Source organism: Amia ocellicauda, chromosome 6 (genome assembly GCF_036373705.1).
Source record: "Amia ocellicauda isolate fAmiCal2 chromosome 6, fAmiCal2.hap1, whole genome shotgun sequence".
NCBI classification, from domain to species: Eukaryota; Metazoa; Chordata; class Actinopteri; order Amiiformes; family Amiidae; genus Amia; species Amia ocellicauda.
The window spans coordinates 27,343,496-27,363,358 of NC_089855.1; the positions used below are offsets into that span (position 1 = coordinate 27,343,496).

Consider the following 19,863-nt stretch of genomic DNA (forward strand, 5'->3'; position numbering starts at 1 on the left):
CTATGACCTGATTAAATACACAATCGACGGTAGTGAGACTTCACTATGCAAACGCAGGTCAGAGAAAGTTCACAAATTGACAGAATACTTTAGTGGGAGGAGGTATACATCTCATACCTTGTGCATGTTAAATAGGAGCCAACTGGATAAAGGGGGGAGAAGGGAATGCAATCCATTTCAATCTTCCTACAACCATGCAATTGTATTTGTCCTGATGCCTTTATGAAGCTGAAACCAATATTGAATTGGCGTGTAATAAATGGACCAAGAAAGAAAGTACAATGGAGTGAAAAAGTTTAAATAAATGAGGGTGGCAGGCATCTTTTCAAAAAAAGATGATCTCTCTTGTCAGGTTTAAATTGTTCCAGAACAAAGCACTGATCAAACTTCTTTCTGCTTAGCGATGCTGTGCATGCACTAGGACTCTTAAATCTGTGGGGCTTAAGCCAGAAGCGAGACCTTTCAGAGAAATTCCGACAAGCAGTCTTGAGTGGTGACACAGGATTTATTTCAGTCAACCAGTGATATTATACAGAGCTTTTAACTCTTTTTAATTTGTTCAGTTCAGCATGACTACCTTAGTTTTAATTTTGAGGCTTTCAACTTTGTGTCATTTTGTAATTTATGGAACAAAAACTAGCTGCAGCTGTAGGAGAAAAGCGAGCAAATTCTACTCTTGGGGGTTGATCTTCCATCCCTAGGTTCTGCTGTCGACAGAGTAATTGGAGAGATTGCGTCAAACGTGTTTAAGATTTAAAAAAAAAACACCCATTAGTGAAGACGCAGGGAGTGAATGGTGAAACTGCACCCGGGAAAATCAAGCACATTGCCATTTTCCAGTTCTCATTACATGCTGAATGTGAAACGGGCGTCTCGGTTCTGGAACGTGACGGTCTATAATCTTGTCTAATTCGGATTCAATTTTCTGAATAAAGCCTCCAGGCAAAAGCACATTTTAATTTGAGAAAATCTAACCCCTTTTAAGACTCCGAGGCCCGTGTAGGCGCTTGACGGAATTACAATATCCTATAGTCTGAAATGGCTGTGGTTTGTTCAGGTTTACAAAGGAAAATAACCCCTCAGGTTGCAAGTTCTGTTGGCAAACTTTTATTAACTGCACGATGAAAACAGAATGCCACTCTCAAATAGACAGGGTTGACGTTTTAAATCGAGTACTGGAAACCGGTTATAGCCTGTCCAATGAAAATTGACAACTTTGACATCAATAACCGTTATCATCCATGATACCTGGATCAATGCATAGCTCGCCTTTTCCAAAAGGTTTGTAGACACAGGACAGAAAGCCGTTTTCCTTGCTGGTTTTGTACAGACTGAGGTATATAGAACAGTTATGCAGTTTCAAAATTTTGACAGTCAGTGTGCAAATAGTAATTACATATTAATTTTAAAATAATGTAATAACATTTTATGCTGCTAAGACTCCATAATTAATTAAGCAGTTTTCACTCATATTACATTAAAACAAAACAAAAATACTGTATATTGTGCGCAGTACCACAGTCTGGAAGCACTGCTGTCATACCACATGCAGGTCCTGATGGTAACACAAAGCTCTCGAGCAGTTTCCTGGGTGGACCCGACTAATAAAGCATGTAGAGAATACTGCACCTTCACTTTATACTGTAGTGCTGGATATGGCTATATCTCCAACTTTGCACAAAGAAATAATCAATAACAATATAATATAAAAAGTATGACCTAATGAGTTGTTAAATAACAATAATGAGATAAAGTTTAAATGTCTTACTCCATGTAAACTGGAATTAAAATAGACTGGCACTGGAAAATGTTTCTTGAAGGTGAACTGGCTACCCAGTTGACCCATGATAGCAGGTATCTTCTGTTGTTGTCAGGACAAACCGTATTTGTTTAAATAATCATTTGAAAATCTGTGACCTAGAGCTCATCACCTTGCAAAACCAATGCAGCAAAACACACCAAAACCTACCTGATCATATTAATATTGATACATTTTCCATTTGATAGTAATTTGGAGAAGACTGCAGTGATTGTCACTCTTGGTTTATCAGTGCAATATTGTTTAGTTCCCCCTTTTCTTACTGTTTGAAGCCATATAGTAAGAGACAGACAAGCTAAATGCATGCTGTATGACGAAAGCAAGTATTACAGACGTGTCACAGACAACTGGTCACATGGTGTCCGGAAACACATGGATTACTACTTTTAAAGTACATATTGTCCTATCTCCACCACAGTCAAATTAGAAAAAAGGTAGAAAATATTTTACAAAACAACATATTTGTTCTTGTTTCCGCATTTGTCCGCTCCAGCAAATACGACTCCCGGGCTAAAGCCTTGGAAACTGTACATCTGTACACTGACAAAATCTTCCAGCTTCACAGAAGGGTTAGCTGTGCAAATGTCAGTTCCATTTCTCCAGCACATGAACAATACCTTCTAAAGTTCATCGTGTTTATCACCTGTGAAGAAACAAAGTCATGGAAATCATTTTTGCAAAGGGTTTTTAGTTAGATCTACTTTCAGGAGCAAATTAAAAGGTTTGACACCCAGACCTGTCTCAACACAATATTTGCATAGTACGAAGTGTAAAAAACTACTAAGTGTAACAAAGTAATTATACTTGGATACTTTCCACCAAATGAATTCTGGGAAGAAAATGGCAGTCTCATCTCATAATGCAGAAAAATAGATTAATGTTAGAATGTACTGCTTATCTTACCTCTCTTGTCTTTTGAATTGGGCTTTTGTTCTGCAACCCTTTTCAGTAGCTGTTTAATTTCATTATCATATTCAACCCACTCCGGCACAATTCTCATTGCAGCCTTCAGCTTGGGCTCTTTTGTCCTGGGGTTATTGCACTGCAAAGGATTATAAAACAGCATGTTGCACTGTATCAAAACATAAACCTGAGTTTTTAAAATGCTTTTTGATCCTCTGCGGTCTTGCTTTCCGCAAACCAGACTCTGAGGTTGGTAATCAACTGATAATTTATTCATCTTCATATTTAAGGTCTAATAGAGAGCTTTAAAAGAGCAATGCCCAACATTTTATTATGATGATTTATTGCTTGGCATTTTATCCTTAATAGCTTTGCCAACATGGCTTTATAAATTTAGTTTTCAGTAAAATCTCAAAGAGGTAACCTGGTTCCGAGAGAACAAGACATAATCATGTATTTTCTGAAGCTTGAATCTTACTATATCCTTTCATAAAAAAAAACAAAAAAACACCTGACCTCCTTAGAAAGGCTAAAGCAATCCCTGCTGCTCTCTGCTGGGTGTACAGTGATGTCTGAACACAACACCTGGCCTTTCTCAGGCGGCGCAGTCTGACAGTGTAATAAACTTGACACAGTTTGCTTTCAGCTTCACCTGCTATGTCCACTGTACTACCATTCCCAGGTCAGGGAAGGTAAATCATCTAAACACACTTGAATAACATGATCTATCATCAACAACCACAATGCTATTCTGCAGCACATTTGTTGTAATTTCATCCTATAGAAATGTGTGATTGACATTAGACTAAATCCATGCTGAATTAGTTGTTTTCGGGTAATGTTCAGAAACTCCTTGTGGTTATGCAACATCACTGACTGGTTACGCTTGGTAACTAAATGGAGAATCAGATTTTTTCCCCAAAGGCAGCGATGGCCATTTTACTGGAAAATCCATTTTTTGAATATATCTCCATAATTAAAATATCGAGTGCAGCCCCATAGAAAACACACAGGGTAACGGAATGAATAATCCATATTAAAACAGTTTTGAAATAAGACATTTTATCATTTCATTATTTAAATCACAGACAGATTCCAGTAAGCCCTAATGAAAAATAGTCATGAATATGCTGCTTCTGCAAGAAAATAATGAAACATTATCTTCTTGTATGAATGCATTAAATTTGATCTGAACGCTTTGATTAAAGTCTTGAAGTGCAGTTGTTTGTAACAAACCGTGCAGATTCATTGTCTATTCTTAATGTAGCTGTCCAAATAAATGCAAAGAACACCGAGTACTGTACAGTGACTTAACATTCTACCTGTTCTGTAGGTATATTGTAAACAAAATTAATTAATCTTAACCAGCTGAAAAGTTGCAGTTGAAACTGAAATTAGAACTTTCTCAATTCCCAGATGCAGCAAACATCTGGATACACTTTTGTATAAAAACCATCTGCCAGCACTGGCAGTGACTTGGGCAGAACAGAATTCATCGTGGTACTCCAGTGCTGCCACAGTTTATCAAGGAGGAGTGCTATGTCAAGGAGAGGAGCAATCTATATAATACAAGTGGCCTTGTTGGTAAAATAGCAATGCAATGTCTTTCACATCCAGAGCAATAAAAATAACTATAATGTTGCATGGGTTTTTCTGGGCAGGGTTTTATCCAACATTGGAATTTTTTTGATCAGGGATTGCACAGACCAGAGTGAAATCCAAAAAGGGTATTTTCATGTTTTCTTTTTGGTTTTTTTTTACGGGAGAACAGAGAGCAAATGAAGACCACAACAAAACAGACCCTTCAGGCCATTAGAGCTGCCTGGAGTCCCACAATTAAAATGATTATAATACATCTGAAGGATTCTTGTGTTTCCAGAGTACGCGATTCAAAGAGGCGATGCTGTCATGTGGTTCTAAGGGTTCTAACATAATTAAAATAATTTTATTATTAATATAAAACAACAACAGAAGCCAGTTTAAACCTAATATCTATTGTGAGTGTGTTGAAATATTCAAAGTTTCAAAGCAGATTCTTGTATTAAATTACTGAATTATTTTAAGACAGAAAACAAAACTGGTCTTTGCATTGAAGCCATACAACATATAATCCATTACTTTTTGTATTCTCACTGAACAATAGGAAGCTCATTTTGTAAAGAACAATTAAACTCATAAGTAGATAGGGTTCACCTGAAAGTCACTAAAGGTGTAAGCATACTAACCAAATCAATAGTTTTCGCTGTCGCCTTGGAGCCGTCGTCACACCAGGTCTCACACCACAACCACTCCTGCGGCAGAGACTTAATTGCCACCTGGTGGATCATGTTGTTGGGGAGGTCCTTTCGAAAGAGATAAAAGAGCACCAAGTATATAGAAGCGCACCAAGCATTTCTTTAAAACAAAAGGGCTGCTCTAATTTCTTCAAGTAAAGCTCAATTTGTTCTGCCGTATTACAGACACCCAGGGAGCTTAAGCATGCTTTGTTAGTTACGCACGTGACTTAGTTCGGGCTCCGCTGGTGTCAAGGCAGAATTCATTAACTCAACAACTTTTTATACTTTCAAGGGAGAATATTTATAGTCCCCCCACCGCAGTTGCCCCCCCCCCAGCCACAAAACTTCATTATTAGGGGTAATTTAATTAAATCAAAATCTGCTTGTATCTAACATGATTGGATTAACATTCAAAGCAATCATATTTAATTACTTAATGTAACCACGCTCATTCAGACTTCAGCGTACAAAAGCAAGATCATTGTATTTCCACTGTTTAACAACCAGGTACAACCTCAGTCCTTAATCAGCTCCTGAAAGACAATTTGTTTTCTACTTTATATTAAGATAAGCTTTTCCAAACGTTTTCTATTTGCCATATCTAACAGAGGGATTCATAATTACAGCTGACATGCTCAAAACACTTGGTGATATAAATTGAAAAGGCCGAACACCTTCCCGATAAGAGAGTTTACTTTTTCCAACTTTGTTCAAAGTAAGATACAGTGGCGCATACGTGTACGATGGTAGATATGAGGAAGTTGGTATTTAGGTGACTAGCATTGGTTTGAGATAATAGGAAGGTCTGTAACATTTTTCTCTCTGTAAAAGAATGTTCTAGATTGTTCTTTAGTCTTTCCTCCATTGTATTCTCTAACTTTCGATAACAGCAGCTTCCCGAGCTCATACATATTCAGGAATCGGGTTTAGCTTTACCTTCACTGACTCGTACATAGAAAAAGCTAGAATTCTCTTTATATGGACTTATTTAAGGGGAGTGTTTTCAAGCTAGCTAAAAAACGTCAGTACTGATGCAGCCCTGTGTAGAGAGCTGTTGAAGGGAATGGAATTGAAGGCCAGTGGAAGTGCACTGTTTGAAGGAAATGCGAACGCAGCAGTTGATAGAAGAAGCCAGCTAGCAGATAAGCTATAAACTGCTACAGACAAGATTTGTATTCTGAAAGTTTAAACTTTTGGGGCTATGAAGCAATTTGTTCCTTGATTGTTTAATTATTGAAAAAAGTTCCTCCTGCTTCACTTTGCTGGAGAGTCCTCTCGATATGTAATGCATCGGTCTCACTCCAATTCATATTGAGTCTCAATTGTCCACATAACAATACTCTTACTTCATCACTGGTAGAGAACACCATTACAGTGTTCTGGTTGTTTTCAGCATTCAAACAATTTCTTAAAAATGTATAAATTACATTATTTCAGTTGAACAACCCAATGTTTTTGCTTGAAGTGTATTTATTCCCTTCCACATGTCTAACTCAGAAGAGTTTTAGCCACAAATTAGGGGCATTGGTACACATACCTGATCTAGGTTAGACAAGCTGTTTGGATCCTGGCTCAATGCTTGATATTGACCCCTCAGCCTGTCCCCAGCAGCAATCTTTCTGAACTTCTTCAAATCAACAATGTATAAGGCACTGAAAGGTAAAGAAAAAGTGTGTACGGAATCAACATTACTGCATTCACAGAGGCATTGTGGATGATTAAATATACGCTTTTCTCAGCTCTCCAACATAATAATATAACAAAATCGGCCATCAGTTTGTTTTTCAGACAAAGCTAAATGTGATTAAACTGCTCACCACTTAATCCCAAATTCTATTGTAAGAATAATTGTATCATCTCTGGTAGTGACAAAAAAGAAAAAAATGTCTCAAAGAAAGTACTTATTAAAGAATGTCAGATCCATGCCAAGCTTGTTCCAATTATTTAAAATTATGAAAACAAGTCTTAATTTGTTGCTTGAAGGAGGTTCACACGTTTTGCTTTGTTTCTTCGTTATCTTGCACGAGGGGGGATGTTTATATGTGTAATTTAATATGCATATTAAGAGCGCTCTAGTTCAAATGAATCCCTTAAAAGCAATGTGTGGGCAATTGAATCTAAGTATTAGACACAAAAATAACAAAGGCATGATTTATATAAATGTGCACTGAAATATTATGTAGATTCAGTAAATTATTGCTTGCCTTACTGAGTACCGAGAGCAATTTTATGTATTTGTTAGTAATTTCTGTCTTTTAGGATCCACAAAAACCATTTCAAATATTTATCTAACCATCAGTAACACTTGAGCATTCCAAAGACTCTTGCTGTTATTTGTATGTATGGACTTCTAACACAGTGGCATATATCTAACCATAAATACACATTGATAAGGCAAGTTGATAATAATGAGAGTGAGAGAAGGGGCCATCTGAAACAGGTAAGCAAATTGCTTTCTTTGTGGAGAAGTGGACAACAAAATGGTGACATTATTGTAGCCTTGTCATCACTTCTGCCACGAGTGTCTCTTCAAAGTCATAAACTTGGATGCATGATGTTTTTCTCTGGGATATAACCTTGAGGCATTCTTTGACTTATAAGAGCACACTATCTTTTTTTCTTTTCTCAGTTTTCTATTTATCCCGGGCTTTGTCTTGCTGAAGTCATCTGCAATCATCACAACAGGCAATTTTAGTCTATGCACCTACGGTTCTAATCACACTTCTCTGAAAATGAATATGTGAAAAGCGGAATTTTTCACAACAATGCAAAGTAGTGCGATTTGTGACTGAAGCACATCCTTATGCACATTTGACATTTTTCAGGGAGTGACAAAACCTGTGATGCCACCAAATTAAGAAATATAACAATTAGACATAATTAAATATTCTACTGCTGGTGGTATGAAATTAGACAATGCAACTGAACAATAATATCTAAGCTATATAGAAAAGGCCTATAGAATTAGGCCTAAATGTGATATCGCTCAGCTTATTTCCATACAAAACTTTGCAACTGTCTCAGCAAACAACACTACCTCACAAATAGATTGAACTCATACTTCGTAGCACAGCAGTCAACAACACAGCATAGTGAAATTTAAATGATAGGAAATTATAATAAATCAACTTCAAAATATCTATTTCTACGAATCTACAGGGTGAGGTTCCTGGGAAACAAGAACACACATTTGAGATGTTTTCTTTGTCACAGAAATAAATGATTCAAATGATAGCAGAACCTATTACACTGAATCATGCCGAATACAAATAGAAAAGTATTATGTTACAGCAAAATTATCTTAATGTGTCAAAGTCAATAAATCCTGATACTAGAATGATTTTCTTCTAATTTCAATCATTTAATTCTTGAGCTAATATGTTCTTTACAGTATAAATATGGACTCAAAACTGACCTTAAAATGATTTAAGAATGCTGAAATCGGCACATCCCCTAGCTCTTACATGATTTCTGTCTTTTAGCTAAACCTTTCATCAAGCTAACCAGCAGTGTGGGGAGAGGGGACAAAAGCTTTAGAACCCAACATCCAATCTCAAATCTCTAGCTAGACCAAACTGAATTGAACCTCAGACCCTGAATATTATAACACACACAGATTAAATAAAGACCTCAACACAGAGACATACATCAGTCAGTGACCTTGCAAGACACCGCTTTCCCACAATACACACATTTATTAGTGCTGCCAGCACAACAGCCTTGACTACTTTATAAAAAGAAAATTAAAAAATAGGGGATAGAAGGATGTTAGAGCTAGCTCCCTCTGTTTCCTCACACTCCATCTCTGCAGCAGTGCAACACTGGGGATAAAAGACTTAAAAGCATCGTATAACAGAAAAACTTTAGAAAGACTAAACATTACTAATGGCACAATGAGAATTACAAGCATCTGAAAATGCATTGCAAGGCAGCTGTTCTCTAAACACATAGCACTGCAGAAAGGGAAGGTATTGTAGCTAGGAGTCATGAGTGGATTTATTAGTTCCAATCCTTTCTAATTCTTCTACAAGTTTACAACACGTCGCTCTGCACTGTGATCTGCAGCATCTCCACACTGCACAGAATTTCCCACAGAGCTGTTGTATTTATTGCTTTCTCTGAGAGATGGTATATAAATAATACCCATAATACTGGTCAACAATACACAGAAGGGCTGCCCGTTTCTCTAGTCAGCAGAATTTATTATTTCATTCCATTTCTACCTGTTAACTACTGCCACACAGTGCAGTTTCTACATTTATCTGGAACACTTTCTGTTGAATTAACTGAAAATGGTTATATTTTATTATTGTAACACAGGGTGTCAATTAAATGTGCTGTAAAAATGCAAAGTACAGAATGATGCACTCTCCACTACACAGGCAAACCTCATAAATAAAGAGCCTGCAGCAGAGACAATAAGCAATATGTCGCGGCTCAGCTGACTAATGCCATCCACTGCAGAGTCAATGAGGAGAATAATATCCTTCAGCACAGACCCCTTGCCTACATATGTTATTCCTTGTTACCATCTATTTTTTCCACCACACTGCAATGCCCAAATCTGCTGAAAACATCTGTATATTGATTAAGAGTTTCCAATGTTTTATATACACGATATATATATATATATGCTTGCTTATTTTATTCTGAAATTAACTAACTTTTTCATGAAAAATGCAGGACCTTTTTGGGATAATTTACAATGCTTAAATTGTGACCATATCTGAGAAGCCTTTAGTATCATGTGACATGACATGAACTGCGTCTTTTCGGTGAAAGACGACATGCCTTTTGACCATATTTGTCACTATTACCAAGCTTTTAATATATGCATTATCAATTTAGGTACCAACCACAAATGATAAAGCTGAATATTTATTACAGTTCATGGCAGCAATAGCCATAAGCAATATTATCAGAATACTTTTGTTACCACCGATACAGTATATTTGTGCAATTCGATTTGTAAACATTAATATGCTTGCTTAGTATTTGCGTACGTTTATTCAAACAGGTCATTTACGTAATGACCTAAACTGCGATAAAGGACACTTTCATTACTGATGGCAGCCACTCTGTTTTATTCACCAAGATAAATGATCTTACATCATCACCCTTGAATTAAAACACTTTATTTAATCTTGGTATTTTCCTTGCCTTGAATATTGAACACATAGTACATCAATAATAGGAAATACAGAAGTTAAGGGCCTTATTTCCAAAAACTCTTTAAAAAAAACGAATTATAGTAAGAAAATGTAAAAACATATCCTACCTGATATGATACTTCCTGTTTCCTAAATGAGACGCCCAGTACCCTGACTTCCAGAAGCGGTACCCGTCCATTTCCTTGCGACTGTCACAGAAAGGTGTGTAACCATATGGAGCTCCGTCCAGGTCCAGATCCCTCAGCTCCTTCAGGTCACTCCTGACTATCTGAACAGCAGAGGAGAAAAGATCTAGTCTTCATAGCACTCCTGAAACCCCAGGTGTACAAATTCTTAAGCACTAAATAACATGACAGTAAAGGCCCTGAAATAAGCAGAGATGACTTAAAATATTTAAGACAAAATATAACGTGTTCATGACAAGCTACCCTCAACCCCAAAGCAAGCAACCTCATTCATACAATTCTCAGATGCCCTGTGTATATTGAATAATTTGATCTGAAAATTTGAGATTATTTAGCATATTTTAATTGCTGATAAAACTGAGCTGTAATATTCTATAGGACTTGTATCTACTGTCCATCAGCCATGGTCTGTATTGCAACTGTGGATGTTGATTGAATGCAGATATGATTTCCAGATGTGCTAAGTTGTAAAATAACACTGGGATCTAAAAAGTAATGGTTTTAAATAGTTTGTAATTAGGTGAACATCATTAATTAAATTTGGATACACAGACTGATCATCACTGCGGTTACAATGACCTTAGATAATGTAGGCCTATAGTTTCCAATAAAAATACTTGAAACTTTCCCGAGATGAAGGGAATGATTATGTGTTTGGCTCAGTAAGTAAATAAGTAAAAATAACTTTTTAAACGATGACTGCAATTGTGGATATCTGAATCAAAGTAGACAATAACGTCTACCTTAACATACTAATAATAAATCTCAAAAGTTACATCTGTATCTATTTTTCATGGACATTTCATTACGTATCTATGAATTGATTAAAAATGCACTTATTTCCTCGGTCGCCATGGCAACAGGGCTGCCATCAATACCTGGTCAGCATCCACAAAGATTATTTTATCCACAGCCAGAGGGAAAAGCACATCCAGAAACAGGATCTTGTATCCCCAGATAATCCTCTGCTTCTCAGTCTGCTGGTGGAGCCAGCGAGGCCACTTGTATTGCACCAACTCATACTGGAATCCATACGCTCTCGCCATGTGAGGGATCGATTCCTGTGGAGAAAAACACTCGCTGACGTACCTCTGGGGGAAACATGAATTGATGTTGGTGCATCTGCATTACTTATCAGTCATAATCCTTGCTTGTTTATTTCCTGTACTTATTTATTTACTTGTGTGACCGGTAAAAACTCGGTGAGTCTTACAGTGCTGCACACAGGGACAGCCTAGCAGGGACTTCGACAGAAACACATCAATACTCATAAAAACTCAAGCAGATAAACCTCTACACATCGCAGTAAATAACTTTATCCCTCTCCCTCCGAAGAAAGGATTCTGTTACAAACAAAAGGCTAACAGCAGAGCAATTCCAACTGCACTGTTGTTTTATTCCTTAGTAAACCTGCTCTTAATGTGTGCTGTGGATGCCCAAAGCCTCAATGAGAAAAATATTTTGGCTGGGTTTTAGGCAAAAGTTTTACAGTTTTCATATAACACTTTTTATATTGCTGTTCTTTGGGCAATGTGAAAAGTCACTACTTTATACTTCAGTTTACATATTTTTGAACTGAGAAGTATTCATTTTTACAGTTTATTCCTCATTTTTGCCACCAGGCCCACTGACAATTTGCTGGCTCTGAGCTTCCTTCACAGTTGAGAAATTCTAAACAGAACAATTAGATGTGGTACTTCATGACACATTACAGTAAAACACACACACACACACACACACACACACACACACACACACACACACACACACACACACACACACACACACACACACACACACACACACACACACAACACGCACACACACAAAAAACAAGTGCATCAAGTATAAAACTGAAGAGACTTATGTGGCTTTCTCCTACATCAATAGAAGATCACTTTATAAAGCCTTCTAGCACCATAGAAATTAGGCTGTTGGAGGCAATGAATGCATTGCTACTTTTCATCAACTACTGCAATGAGAACCATTTATCAACATGAAGTGCTACACAGCTGGCTACACAGATGACTCTGATAGACTGTACATTGTACCGGTCATAAGCATGTGACTGGAGCCCAATACACTGCTTAATCAATATTGAATTGACTGTAAGACTGCTCAAAACAAATGCACAACACAACAGATTTCTCTCCCAATGCTGTGCTGCAGTCTCCCAAATTCCCATAGGTAACCTGGTTTCACTTGTTGTTCAGTTTAAAGCATTACAATACTGTTAGGTCAAGGTGAGACCTAAGAATCAACAGCTATCAATAAATTGATTTTAATTTAATTTAGATAAGATACACTGATAGGTCAGAAAAACTATTTTCTGGCAACAGTTTGCATTAATCTTGTTAACTTTCTTACCTAAAGTTTTTACCCATTTCAATCTATACACTTATTTAGTGTGGGTGTCTTGCTCAGTAGGAACAAAATAGGGTAAGATGAGACAACACAAAAAGAAAACGATCCGAAGATGGTTTCATATCAATCTGTGAAAAGGTCTGCAAAGGCCATTAGGGAGCGAGGGGAAGTGAATGAGAAAGAATAAAGGACTCTCGTTTTAAAAGTTTACGAAAGAGTCAGAAAAAACAATTACCTTAAACGTAGGTGAGAGGTAGTTTTTTAGAAACCAGAACTTGACAGGGGTTGAAGTGTGTTGCAAAACCGACAGCATCATTATTCTGGAAAAAAATAAAAAAGAAGAAGAGTAGGTGGTGAGGATCTGTGGGAAAAACTCCCAAGGCGTAAGATTTTTTTTTTTTTTTTCTGTTTTCAGACAAACGCCACGTGTGGGCGACTCACCTTAGAAAGCGTTCATATAAATGTCCTGAAGCCACGGAAAAAATGTTCAGAACATCCTCTTTCTTATTCTCGGCATCGTCTAATGTAGATCCTCCTGTAATACTACATGTTAAAAAATATATATGTATGAGTCATAGAAATGAGTTACACTGGCACACACTGCAACAATTTATACAAATGTAGTATCAATACAAATGTTCACTTTCTTTTATTTTTAAATTGACAATCAAATGCACTATTCAAAGAATTGTAGGGCACAAAAAAATGATGTTAGATATGTATGTGGATATGACGAACATACTGCACTACAGAACAAAAAACTGTTTAGCATTCTGATTCACAGTGTCCAGCACCGGTTTTAGTTATATTAAGTGTTACAGAATGCAGAACCATAACTTGTCTTTAGAAACCTTAAATATTTCTTTATTTAATTTGAACGTTTTAAATCAAAGGGTAAGGATTTTAAAATACTCAAGGGAACAAAGTAACCACTATACACGCTGGTGGTCAAAAATTATGGGTCACCTGGAAATTGTATTGAAAAGCCATTTAGAAACGAAGAATTAGAGTAAAGTATTGATTTGGATTAAATGTTAACTAACTCTCAAACAGAAGTGCGACAGAGCTGGCATTTTACTGCAAAAATCTTCATCAAAATATCATACCATAACATTTAAATGGGTTTAAGGTCAGACGACTACAGAGATCAGTGCATTAATTGAAACACCTTGATTTCTTTCTGTCCTCGTAAAATCGTTAGATTTAGTCAGGCTATGTCCTTGGGCTTAATCCTGTGCTGAAACATAAAACTTGCCAACTATAAATTGCCTTGCTAAGGATATAACCTGCACCAACATCATCATTGCACACACACACACAATTCCAACTTCACATTTCAGTTCCACCTTCTATTGTAGGCACAACACAACAATCTCACATCTCTCCATTTTCCTGCTCACATACGGTCTCCTCTGGGAGATGAAACAAGGGAACTGTTTCAGGTGTGCATAACACAGTTATCCCATGCTCTTTTTGATCTCCATGGTTTAGTGCCCACCCAAGTTTTTTTTTTTGTATATTCCAGTCATAACTTTCCCTATCATAACTTCTCCTTGGTGTCGTTTCTGAACTGTTAACTCATATGGACAGGCCTGATGCAGAATTTAAATCAGCAGCAGGCTGAGTTCTGGTTGGGATAGGATTAGTCCTTGACTTTCAGACGATCAAACTCACTTTTCTTTGACTTGGTAATACTACTTTTTCTGTATCTGTTGTCTGTGCTCTTTGCTCCTTTTCCTATTCCTGCAATTCCACTCACAGAATAATTGTCCTTGTGTATGCTAACATATACCATTTTTACATTGGATCTCTTTGGAGCAGAAGTAATTCATTATATAATGCTGTGGGTAGTTTCTATAAATGGCAGTACCCACTGTTTTTTTTGCAATGGAATATAGGTCTTCTTTCAAAGCAGGATTTCACTGGTGACCCCATAACTATGCACAACAGTGTAAAGACATTAGTTTTGAAAATTACAGAACAGACATGCAGTTCAAATTGACTTTTTGTTCTTATTCAGTGTGAAATTCTGAAGCCCCTGTATCACTAGTGCATGCCCAGAATTTGTAAGCTGCACTGCACACCACACGTTCATTATTTAAAATACCCCTGCAAAAGGAAGTTATTGATGAACAAACTGTAACAGTCTAGCACAAGTCCACATCCACACTACAATATGCATTGGTCTTTCCCCTACACGTCTGGGAAGGAAGAGTAAAATTCTGAACTGATACAAGAAACCTACAGAGCGGGCCAATTGTCAGACAAACAGTGTCACTTGAGCTTGCCAGGGCCAGTGGGTTATGACGGTTATTGCCAAGCCTTCAGCAATGGAACTAAGACAAGCTCTGCTTCAACGGGGTTGTTAACAGTGATGTTTCATTACAAAAATCACTGCAGGCGAACAAATGAAGTGGGGGTGGTAGTCTGCTGCAAGGTGACCTCCGACCCTGCCAAAACAAGAGATCTTCATCATTGCAGACACCCCTGATTACAGCTGATGTTGCTCACCCATTAAATCACTGGTCTAATGCCTGGGCCCTTGGGATCCCATATCCCGTATTTAACACGTTAAAAGCCTACATTGGTGCCACTATCCCTTATCCAGACTGACACTGACACAGTCCTCGTACGCTAGAAAGCAATCTGTTATGTGTTGTCCTCTCGGCTGAAATCTGTGATATACAATATTCTCACAGTAGACACACACACACACACAAAAAAATGTTTTTCACACCACCCAGCGAAACACACTGACTGTGCTGAATTCAGTCTGCCCCCCAAAAATACACATTTAGTCCAGGAAACTTCAAAAGACTGCTCGATTCATTATTTCTTTCAATAAGCTGCTCACTAACACCGGTACTGGAACTGTGTTGCGGAGAGGGTTAGAAGCCAGGTGAGTGCTTACATTTAAATACGTTTCTAAAAATAAAGTATGCTTTCCGACTCACATTTCCAGAATTCAGCTGGGAAAATATTATAATATGTTAAATTATTCGAGCATTTGCACAGAAGCTAATGTGTGTGTGTATTAAGGAAAACAGGTTTCCAGATGTCTGCACTTCCTACCTTTTCTCCAACGAGTTCCAAAAACTTCACACATTGAGCAGTAAGTGAAAAGCAGATAAATCATACAGTTAGAAACATTAATTTCAGTTAAACACACAGACAGCATGCAGACACTTAGTTCTGCCACTACTACTATTATTATTTCTACCTTTTTACAAAGAGAGAGCTCTGCTTCAAGCCTGTAAGACCCATGACTCTCCTGACCAAGCAGGACCCCCTTATTGACCATAAAAAAACATAATCAAAGGCCCTGGCAAATAACCACTCCTTTGCAATATATTGTAAGGCAGACCATGACCCAGATAAAATCAAAACATCCACTTGCCAAACAATCTGAACCATACTTGATGGCAGGATTCCACTTGATATTATCAAGAAGTGGAATTCTGATTTGCATGTGACAGGTAGGTTGTAAGTTTTGATTGAGTCCAGGGGCCGGTTGCATAAATAGTCTTTGTCTTAGTATAATTAAAAAGTCATACTAATGAAAGACACTCAGTTCAAACCATTGCATAAAACAGTCCTTCCTAAGACTGGTCTTACTTAGTCAATCGTGCAAAGCATTCTTTTAAGACACTTGAAGAAAACGAAAAAACATGGCAGATGCTTCTCTACAACAGTGACGATTCCAGGTCACAGTAACTGAAAATCTATGCTAGTTATTGAAATATAAAGCAGAAAAATACATACTTAATTTTCCAAAACTTGCACTAACAAATTCAAACACAAGGCATGGGATTAAATAAAAAGTAAACCACCTTGTGTGCGGTCTGTAAAACATGTGCAGAAACAATAGAAGAATATGCTAAAACAAATATCTAAGAGGAAACGTCTGTATGCTGTAGTAGGACCTCCCTCAAAATGTACACGCACCACAGGATTGGGTATTGAAGTCTGTGGGGAGGAGTCTCAATGTTTTGGAGGATTGCCGGTGGGTTGGAGAGAGAAGTGTGTGTGAGCCATTAGGAGGCGCCGCCTGTAAGTGACTATCGCCATAGCCTCAGGGAAGCAGTTTCAATAGAAAGGTAGACTTAACTTCGAATTTAGCTTGGGGGTGAGGAGGCTAACTTTTCAGGCTGAGTCTTAATCAGTCATAATTTGTATACAAATTACTAACTTGTATTAGACTAGTCTGTCAAATCAAGATTAGTCTAATGGTTAAGACTAATCTACTTTAGTCTGGTCTGGAACTCTGTATTTGAAAAAGCACAGTCAATACTGAATTTCCTTTCTTTGGCTTCCTTACACACTTTAACACACTGTTCTGGTAGATTGGGTTTGCACATCTCTTCAAGGGTTATATTATTATATTATTTGTATTATTTAGTTCTTAGAATCATATAATCATAAAGACTGTGCTGGCATGTGTGAGTATGGTGATGGATTGTTATGGATTTTTTCAGTGTTTGAGTCTTATACTTTTAGAATAAATTAAATGGAAACATAACAAAATCCCATTAGACTTCAGTGTAAATTGCAGTACAATGGGTCACCTTCCAAGCATTTCGTGATATTTTTCCTTAATGCATAAGGTCAAGAAAAAAGAAACTTAGGGTGTATTGGGGTGCTAAGACAGTGTCTTTTGGAAATGGTACAGAAGAAGAAACACAGGAGAATTAATGGCAAATATATGCCTGCTGAAAGATTTTTTTCATGCTATCTTTCAAGCAATCACTGAACCACTACAGTAAAAAATACATATATCAATGTATGTTTGTGTTAGAGCCTCACCTTGTTAAAGATTCCCACAGTCCTTTGTCTTCAGAACCGTCACTAAGGAGGTCATCGTTTATTTTGTCAGGTTTTTTCTGCACCTGTGCCACAAAATCAACACATTCAGTAATAGAGTGCACAAAACCAAGCAGCATGGAAAGACACTGAATTACTCACTCAGTTAGTGACACGTGTACTAACAAATTTTACCTTGACATAGCCAATACAATGAAGCGTCTATTTCTCAGTCAGGAAAAATGTAATTATTACAAACAATGGATTGAATAGCACAGCCTCCCAGTGTGCAAGCTTTTCTTTCTAGACACTATTTAAAACCGCTGAAAATAAACAAACAAAAAATACATTCTGAACCAAATAGTCACAAATTACAGTGTGGATGAGGACCTCGCTATTTTCTCAAATGATCCGACTTTTGAGCATATTCTTAAATTCTGCAAAGGGCACACAATGGAAAAAAAAAATATGTCTGCGTGCTAAAGTGCCTAAATACCTACCCTGACTTTGATGATTTTACTGTGGAAGCTGTTTAACACAACAATCACATCGTCTGCGTCAGCTGGAGAGTCTGTGCCTTCATGACTGAAAGAGACAAATCATTGTTAACTTAATGGGAAAGATCACAGGGTTATCACATGGACTATTATTATAACACCCTCAATGTTGGGGGGGGGTACGCCTTCAGCTTGCAGGCTCGTCATTGTAACACGGTAGTTTGAAAATCATGCCAGAGAAGAAATAAAAAAGTAGCATTACATTCATTAGAGCAAAAATGCAAAGATCTATACCATTACAAATGTCTATGTACATCTATGTATAAGAACAGACACATTAAAGCCATTGATATGTGGAAGAACAAGAGCTTTCAATTGGAAAATGCATGTATGTGTTTCTTGTCCACCATTAATATATACAATATAGGAAAAACAGAACAAAGGCACATTAACTTTGCTTGTAATGGGTTTTTCATGCTGTTTAAATACTAATGGTGATTAACAACATAGGCCAGTCAATATATATGTAGATTACTGCATGTTCCTTTGAATAGAAATGATCCTCACCCAACTGATGCTCAACTACTACTTGACAGAGTTGAAAAATAAATAAGTGTCATCCAATTGGTAGGAAATGTATTTTAAAACAACTCCACATAAATATCACACGCACAAACAAGTACAACAGTCACAGAAGCCCAGCCATCAATCCTCAATCTGACACAATAATGGTGTCATGTGGTTTTTCTGCCTGTGTGGCTCCTCTTTTTGATTGACTGGGTATCTCAGACCTTGACCTGTTGACCCTCAGTGTCACTCATGTCAGAGCTGGATGTCATAAATTATTGATGCTTCACAGAATGAGCCCACAACACTACTGCCTTTTCCTAATCTGGTTTCAGAATAAATTGCTCTCTCTAGTCTGTGTTTCGGTTTTGTTTCCATTCCAGTTTTTGACAGCTGGCGTGCTGCTTTTCAACCCCGAGTTTGAAGTAAAATGGTTGGTTATTAGTTACACATGACAAACAGTTTATTTTTTGCCTTGCTAAAAACATAAGCCTTCCGTTTTGTTTTTGGATTTTGAAGTTGATGTAAATACCTCCAGAAAATAAACAATTCTCATGCGAAATGAAATCTACCTGAAGGCAATAAACTGTTACAAAAAGGCATCCTGCCAGAAATCAAAGGGCACATTTTCTGGTCTCTAGTCAAAATTGTTTTTTAAAAGTTTAGGTTGGGATTACATTCCTGGGTAAATCTTCATTAATCACAAAAGGTGTTCAGTCAATGAAACTTGTATGCAAATAACATGCCGAGGCTTATTCCAGGCATTCACATTATGAACTAACAATAATGTGTATCGTAGTATCTGTGGATCAAGCCGAGCTGCATCTGTAAATCAACTTCCCACCAAATCCATTCAAGAAAGGTACAAACAAGGACAAAAGGGAAAGGTGACCCGATTATAACACACAAACAAAAATCAAATCAGGGGAGACCAAAGGCAACAATGAAGCAATCAGCATAATGAGGGATTTCACTAATATATGCAAATAGAGCACTCTGGGAACAGAGCCAAATGGAAGTATTACTGTTTTGTCTCATTCAATACAGAGGACCGGTTTCAGGGTTTTGGATTTATTTAAGAATGAACAGCCTCACCTGCAACAATGCTATTTGAACATCCCTATATTCTAGCAAACACCACATCGAACTGGAAACCATGATTGTTTTGCGATTACTACATTCAGGCCCATGTGAAATTGAGATCGTCTCTAACAGGAAATCTATGCGGTGGCTGAAAACAAAAGCCTAATTTTCAAAAATCTGAACAAACCAGAGCTCTAT

The 19,863-nt window shown here is 37.3% G+C and overlaps 1 protein-coding gene across 2 annotated transcripts in view; it reads right to left on the bottom strand.

Moving 5' to 3' along the window:
- Positions 1 to 1,091: 1,091 nt before the first annotated feature.
- The window catches only part of uggt2 (UDP-glucose glycoprotein glucosyltransferase 2), a 74,756-nt gene continuing 55,984 nt past the window's right edge, over positions 1,092 to 19,863 (bottom strand). The window contains exons 31-41 of one of the 2 annotated variants that reach the window (XM_066706713.1): positions 18,019 to 18,103; positions 17,522 to 17,604; positions 15,791 to 15,814; positions 13,160 to 13,261; positions 12,954 to 13,038; positions 11,233 to 11,415; positions 10,277 to 10,437; positions 6,536 to 6,650; positions 4,948 to 5,064; positions 2,723 to 2,861; positions 1,092 to 2,462 (exon numbers count right to left, since the gene is read on the bottom strand). In XM_066706713.1, coding sequence (XP_066562810.1) covers positions 2,440 to 2,462; positions 2,723 to 2,861; positions 4,948 to 5,064; positions 6,536 to 6,650; positions 10,277 to 10,437; positions 11,233 to 11,415; positions 12,954 to 13,038; positions 13,160 to 13,261; positions 15,791 to 15,814; positions 17,522 to 17,604; positions 18,019 to 18,103 — 1,117 coding nt within the window. In that variant the 3' untranslated portion in view covers positions 1,092 to 2,439. The remainder of the gene's footprint in view (positions 2,463 to 2,722; positions 2,862 to 4,947; positions 5,065 to 6,535; positions 6,651 to 10,276; positions 10,438 to 11,232; positions 11,416 to 12,953; positions 13,039 to 13,159; positions 13,262 to 15,790; positions 15,815 to 17,521; positions 17,605 to 18,018; positions 18,104 to 19,863) is intronic. The other variant, XM_066706714.1, reaches the window with a different exon arrangement.